The sequence below is a fragment of the Centrocercus urophasianus genome, unplaced genomic scaffold (genome assembly GCF_019232065.1).
Source record: "Centrocercus urophasianus isolate 14NV4802_14NV808 unplaced genomic scaffold, USGS_Curo_1.0 seq_26, whole genome shotgun sequence".
NCBI classification, from domain to species: domain Eukaryota; kingdom Metazoa; phylum Chordata; class Aves; order Galliformes; family Phasianidae; genus Centrocercus; species Centrocercus urophasianus.
The window spans coordinates 5,760,558-5,767,677 of NW_024884822.1; the positions used below are offsets into that span (position 1 = coordinate 5,760,558).

General features: G+C 36.7%; 1 protein-coding gene across 1 annotated transcript; it reads right to left on the bottom strand.

The window, feature by feature from the left end:
* Positions 1-1,767: 1,767 nt before the first annotated feature.
* Positions 1,768-6,609, bottom strand: FABP6 (fatty acid binding protein 6). The gene is made up of 4 exons (XM_042826688.1): positions 6,476-6,609; positions 5,444-5,619; positions 2,830-2,919; positions 1,768-1,909 (listed from the first exon to the last, which is right to left on the bottom strand). Exons 1-4 carry the CDS (start codon positions 6,540-6,542, stop codon positions 1,856-1,858), a joined length of 387 nt encoding a protein of 128 aa, XP_042682622.1. The 5' UTR covers positions 6,543-6,609; the 3' UTR covers positions 1,768-1,855.
* Between the last annotated feature and the right edge of the window lie 511 nt (positions 6,610-7,120).

Below are 7,120 nucleotides of genomic sequence, written 5' to 3' on the forward strand. Positions count from 1 at the left end.
TTCATTATTACTTATCAGTTAAAATGTGATGTTAATTTGGTATACAGATGACATTTCACTTTTTTTTTTTTCCTTACGAATCCAAGGACTTTCAATCATTAAGTTATCAAAATAACTGTTTTACCTCCTCCATCCTAACCCACTCCAACCTTCACAGGAACCCAATTACTCTGATAAAAATGACGCCGATTTACTGGTGAATATAAGAATCTTAATAAGCTTTCCATTATCTCTGTTGCAGGCAGTTCTGCTTAACAAAACTGTTTGTCTGCTTGATCAATCTGAAGTATTGCAATTTTAATGTTCATATTTCAGTGGAAGTTTCTAATAATGATATTTCCAGTCATTCTGTATGACTGTGAGAGGGGTTGCTTGCTTTCCCTGCACAAATGTTATGAAGTTCAAAATAAGAGCTTTATTGTCCAATTCTGATGGCTCTATTATTTCCTTTTAAAAGCAAAATTAACATCAATGGATGCTAAGAATCGAAATCATTTATTCACTGTCTATCAAAGGACCATCCAGCAGGGTCGACAGCACAAGGCTTTTGGGCAGCTACCTATGCAAGTGGCAAAATGCCTGTGTGCTCCAGAGGACCTGCTTTTATGGGTCAACTTTGCAGCTCTCTCTTTTTTGCTTTTATTTGTTTGATTTATGCTTAGTATTGCTTTCTACCCCATCCATATTGCAGCGAGGTAGCAAGGGTGTGAAATCTAAATGGAGTGTTCTTGTTGAGGGAAGAAGAAATGAGTGATACCTCTTCCATATGACTGAAGAGGCTGAATTGGAAAGAAATGATTTGTTAATGCAGTAGATTTGTTTGCTGCATGTACCAAAAGACTCCTTTAAGATTGAGAGGTTTTGGAGTTGACAGATGTTTTTCTAATTAGGGGTTCAGCATTATGAGTTGCCTTCAATGCAAAATGAGTAATTAACTGAGCAACACCTGGTCATAAGCTGTGTGTAGCCTATTTTGAGTAAATTAATGCAGATAGGAAACATTAGTAATCTCAGTTAAGATGAAAAATATAAAAGCAATTAAGAACATTTTTTGACTGCAAGATACCTGAAATGATTAGGATTGTCAGTCATGAACAAGAGAGAAATTAGAAAATGAACTTTTGTGTACACAAGCCACATGCCCTGTCTTGTTATTAATTAACAAAGGGTGAGAGCAAGCAGCTAGATGGATCCAGAAGAAATGACAGCTGGAAAAAATGACTTCAGAGTGGAAGTCTGAAAAGAGAAATCTTTGTGGACCAGATGTTGGCCAGAAATTACTTGGAACAGCGCATTCAAAAACTGTTTTATCAAATTCCTTCTGTGTTTAAGAGAACAGATTTTCATGTGTTCTTTGTAAACTGGATTGTGGTGAAGAAGTAAGATTCCAAATTTTCCTGCAACTATCCCTGAAGAATTTGGATCAACAAGAGATGTTGATGAGAACAAAGTAACCATGAGAGCAGTGTGAAAGTGGGTCTAATTTTTAAAGCTTCTCAATTTCTGCTTTCTAATCAGTAAAAAAGCAACAGATGTTCCTCAGGTCTTACGCTTTGATGATGTCTAGACAGAAGCTGGATGGAGCTTCCATCAAGTGTGTGGTGAACAACATTTGAATATGCCAAGTATTTATTATTATATCCTGAAATAGTGGTGTTGCTTCAGTATAAATAAATGCCAGTTTATTTTTCTTTAGGAAGTTAATAAGCATCAGTGGTATAACACTCATTCATTTGTGAAGCAAAGAGAAAGGAAGAGCAAACTAGATCAGAATAGATCAGAATTGTTTTTATTTGTATTGCTGCTTATTTTTGAGTGTACCATAAGACTGACTTTTTTTTTTTTTTTTTTTTTTTTAAGCAATCTTTTTGCTGGTTCTCTTGTAGACTACTCCAGCACAAGTGGAGATCTGGAATAAAGAACACACCAAAACTTGGTTGAACAGGGTTCTTAAAGCTTCAGTGTCACAAACAGAAAGACCTATTAGCTTACACATGGAACCTGCCACTTACTGAAGCAGATTTACCCTTTAGTAGAACATACATAAACAATAAGCTAAATAGTTTAGACTGCTCTGAGTTATTGCAGTGGTAGACTTGGCTATCACCAACACCAAGTTGGTATCAGGATTTTAGACAGTTGTTCTCCGAAAGCAATAACTGAGTAACAACATCATTTTATTTTCTATTGTAAGTTACTATTACTCAAAGTTAAAATATGCAGATGTATGTAGCTGACACAGAGAGAAGCCACAAATCAAGAAGCCTTTTGAGAGTCAAATCAAGATTTACCACTGCCATGTGACTTCAATGATAAAATAGGACACTATTCATAATATAAGCTCTTCCAACATTTTTGTTCTAGGAGTAAGACTGAAAAATAGACTAGGGTCCTACAGAAATGCTGTGAGAAGTTATAACATATTGACATTTTAAAAAATAAAGTCAATGACATTTTGTACGAACAAACATAGTTCAAGTAGCAGGTGAAAAACTTTACATATTATTTTCTATTCTGTAAGCATATGCTTATTGACTGAATACAGTCAATAAAAAAACAGCAACTCAGGAATACCTCAAGCTGAACACTCCAGTCTATTACAGTTATGAAACTGTGTATCTGTGTATATGATACAAGACACAAAATATATAACTAAAAGTTTATTCCATGAATTTTGGATTAGAATTTTAAGAGATTATCTAGAAAGGAGAAAGTTAATAAACAGTTTTGCATTGCTTATTTGGATGTGTTTTTCTGAACTCAAAACTTAAATAATAATAATAAGACCTGCAGTCCTAACCAAAATAGTCTGGACACTTGAGAACTCACCTCTACAAGCTTTCCTCCAGAAATCTCTACAGTATGACGATAGTTGGGAAATTCAGCTACTATTTTTCCACCTTCCATTTTAACAGTTGCCTGTAACAGACAGAGATTTAATGGTCCCTGAGCTTACTGGCATTTCTATTATCAGTTATGATACATACATCGTGTTTGAAGTTTTTCCTTTAAAAGAAGAAAAATTCATCTATTACATTCACAGATTCTTCAATAAGACTAAAATCTTTGTGCTTTAGTTCCTAAATGTAAATATTCACAATTTAAATAGAAAAATGTTCAACTAACAATACCTTTAAGTTTCATACTTACAAATAAGGCATGGACATTATTCATCCATAGCTCTAAAAGTGATCTTATTACAGACTATATTCTCAGTCATAAACACTTTTTGTGGTTCTTTTGTTTTGACAGTTGTATGGTAACTGTTGAGTCACAGACTGAACCACTGATTGAGCACCCAGGGAAAGAACCAGGTCAGCCCTGGGAGCACAGGTGAAGGCAATTCAGCTGTGTGACTGGAAGGGCTGCAGCCTGGCTGCATCTTTCTTAGACCTCTTTTTAAAAGAGGCCTGACTGCTGCTGGGGAAGGGTATCTGATTGGAGATCCCTCCCTTGTGGAGTCTTTCCTGCAAGCCAAGATCTTCAGAGACAGGTGAGCACTTTTTCTTTGTAAAACCATTCCATTTTCTCTAGTCCCTTTGCTTCTGGACTCCTGTATCATCCTTCCACCGTGTTGACCTTTCTGACTGTAACAACAGTGAACTAAAAAGTGTAATTACTTTTAAAGTACTGTTCTCAGATTGTAAACAGCTGGCTGCAAATAGCAGAAAAGTGACTGTGAGCTAGTGATATCAATTCTTCACTCTAGATCCTAAGTTTCATAACTTCAACTGTGCTAGAGTTCACCGAGATCAAGTATGGATGAACTGACTGTACAGTTTGCAGTCACACCTTCATACTATGATCTGTGCCAGCTGCTTTGTGTTCGATAAATTCCTGAAAAGAGGAAATGGAGAGAGGTTCCAGTCTCTTCTCCCTGGTAACCAATTGAAGAAAACAGGGAACAGCACATGGCTGCATCAGCCAGAGGTTCAGACAGAACGTCAGGAAAAATTTCTGTAGTGTGAGCAGTCGAACATTGACACAGGTTTCCCAAAGGGGTGGTTGATGTCTCATGGCTCTCTACTCGAGAAGCATTTGGACAGTGCCCTCAACAACATGCATTAACTTTTGGTTAGCCCTGGTCAGGCCATTGGAGTAGATGATCTTTGAAAGTCTCTACCAAGTGGACTATCATTCTCACAGCTATTTCCGCATGGAAGAATTATGCAGGACACTAATCTAAGATCACAAGTTCCGCAGCAGTTCAGCTGACTGCCAAAACCAGCTCTGTAGAACTAGCTACATAACTGGATGACAAAATGAGTCTTGTTTACATAGAAAGTCAACCTACTATGCAGTAGTAATAGATGGATGAGTTAATCATACCTAGAAGGGAAAAAAACTGCAAAATGAAAAATGGGCTGTTTTTGTTTTTTTTTAACTAGATACAAGGAAACAGTCTTACTAATTTAGGTACTGTTTAGTGACTGCTAAAAGGCAGGGGTTTCACTGCTGAGAGTCGTTTATACTGCCTCTGGCTTTAGATACTTAGCAGGATTTGGACTGCTGAAGATCCTAAGGCCAAAAGAAAGGCAGTATTTGTAATACTTCAAAACTGTAAAGTAGACTAAGTAGAACTACATTTTGTTCCATACGTTAGGCTTCAAAAAGGTTTCTCACAACCAAAGACAAATGTTCTTTTTCTCCCCCGTATAATTAGAATGGTATGACTGAAAAAGCGTTCCAGAAATCATGCAATGTTATTGCTATTATTTTGTCAGAGCTGCTCAATGCAATTGATCATTTTCCTATCTCTTCAATATAAAGCATTTACCTATTAATCTGTTGTAGGGTTAATGCTGAATTTAGTCATCTGAAACTATCCGTTAAAATAGGTGAGAAATGAATAAGGTATTAAAGCAACCATTTTATGTAGATATCAAAATTTTGTCCAGGTCAGGTGCAGATCAGGTTGTACAACCTTATCTCTAGAGACTGCTCCAGTTGCAAGTGGATCTGTACTTCCAATATCAAGGATGGTACACAGAGATTTATTTACATTCACTTTACATAGTCCTTACATAGTTTAAGGCAGCTTCAAAGACTGAACACTACAGTCAGGCTAAGGACCACAGCACTGCTGTCAGGGTGTGCTTCCTTTGTATGGTGCTGGACAACAAGGACAGCTGGGAGCCAGCTCATTACAGTTTTAATGGGCACTAAGATTGCTTGAGTCATGACAAGAGTAGATGCTCTTCACTTTTTCATCATTCTTTACTAGTTAATAGTTTTGAAGCTCCAGCCCTCATCAAAATGCAGTTCTAGATTTAGATATTTTGCTAGGACAACAAGAAACAGGGAAAAAATACATATGATGTCCAGGCTATGATAGATGAATTAACAGGTTAAGGGAAATGTATCCGAGTCATATTTGATTTTCATTCTATATTGAAAAACAACAACCGAGACTGCACAGAACTCAAGGGCTAAGTTAATATACCTTGAACTTTTTACCACCCATTGTCTCCATGTCTGCTTCCTTGTCTATAGTGAATGAATTAGTTGTGGTGTGTCCTCCTGGGAAATGCTGAGACCAGGTGAAATCATTTCCATTCTGCACCACCTCAGTGACTATTTTGCAATTCCTTCCCAGTTCGATCTTGTCAGCGGGGAGACCTTAATAAATAGAAAAATACAGTTTATCAAATCAAATGTCTTATCAGCTGCGTTTGAAGTAAAGCATGCTACTGGGATGTTTGTTCTCAGACATTCATGTCTGAGTATCTGATTTGTGTTTTTGTTTCTTTATTTCAATTAGTGATATAAAGAAAAATACAAGGCAATCAATGCATTTGCTAAAATGATAGGTTTTGGTCTTGATTTCTTTTCCCTTAGGAATGATATATAATAAAGGTGCAGGTAGAAGGAATATATAAATGTCTGCATCTCTCTACTTAGGCTACACATGCAGATACATGGAATTTCATGTGAATGAATTTCTGCCTCTGCCATACAGCTGTGCATACCTACTTACTATTTGCATTTGCTTTTTAAACAAAGGAATACAAGAACTGAATTTATGCACACAGATCATAGCGTTCCTAAGGGATTTCCCAGGAGTGATCTCAGACACAGCTTACACAGTTTTTCTGAAATGCTTCAAAGAAACCTGGTCCAGTATAAGACTGACAAGTATTTTTCATACTTAAAATTTACACTTTCACTAATGAATACCCAGGACAGAAAAAAATTGTTCTAATTGTCATTATACTGCAAATGTCTTTGCCCTTCATTCTGCTGCCACTGAAAAGGAATAACAACTTCTGTACAACTGGACTATTTCCTGCAGATAACAGTGCTTCTTGTTCTTAATAAGAATGAGAAGTGTGAAGTTGCACACTTGCTGAAGTGTGGAGCACTCCAACCAGTTCTATCTCCTGTTGATCTCAACACATTTTCAATAAATTGCTTTATTTAAACAAGTATTTCTAGCTAATTTAAAACCTTTAAGGCTCACCCAAGATATACTTACTAATCTTCTTCACAAAGTCATCATAGTTCTCATCACTTTCGAATTCGTATTTGCCTGTGAATGCCATGTTGCCCTGCAGATGTGGCTGCTAGAGCAGAATAGCTGCTGGAACAAAGAAGAATGGGTAAGTGCAGCTGGCCTGAGGACCTGTTTTTATAAGCCAGACAAGCTGTTCAGCCCACCTGTAGTCACACCCCTTGGAAATGTACTTTTATGATCTAAGTGAGTCATTAACACGGATGCTATTGACCTATATGAAAATGAAGATCATAATTCAATAAAAGATCCTGAATTGATCTGGAGATCAGCAGAAATCAAGGGCAAAAGATGGATTTCAGGTTTTGTGCATATTTAAAGAAGGTGATGCATATTTACTTTAAATATCCGATTGATTTTGCAGGGACAGTGAAATAATGGCAAAATAAGTTATGATAAACAGAGAGAAAATACCTTCAAAGCAGTGTCCTTAGATCACAACCCTGCTGTATTTGGAAGCATATCTTGTATTAGCATATCTATGAACATAGGAAACAAGCTGCACAGATTCCTAAGTAGTTCTGCTCAGACACAATTCTGTGTAAATTACTCCAGTTCCACATCATTATTCCTTATCACATTCCTTATCCCCTCATGGAAAAAAAGAAT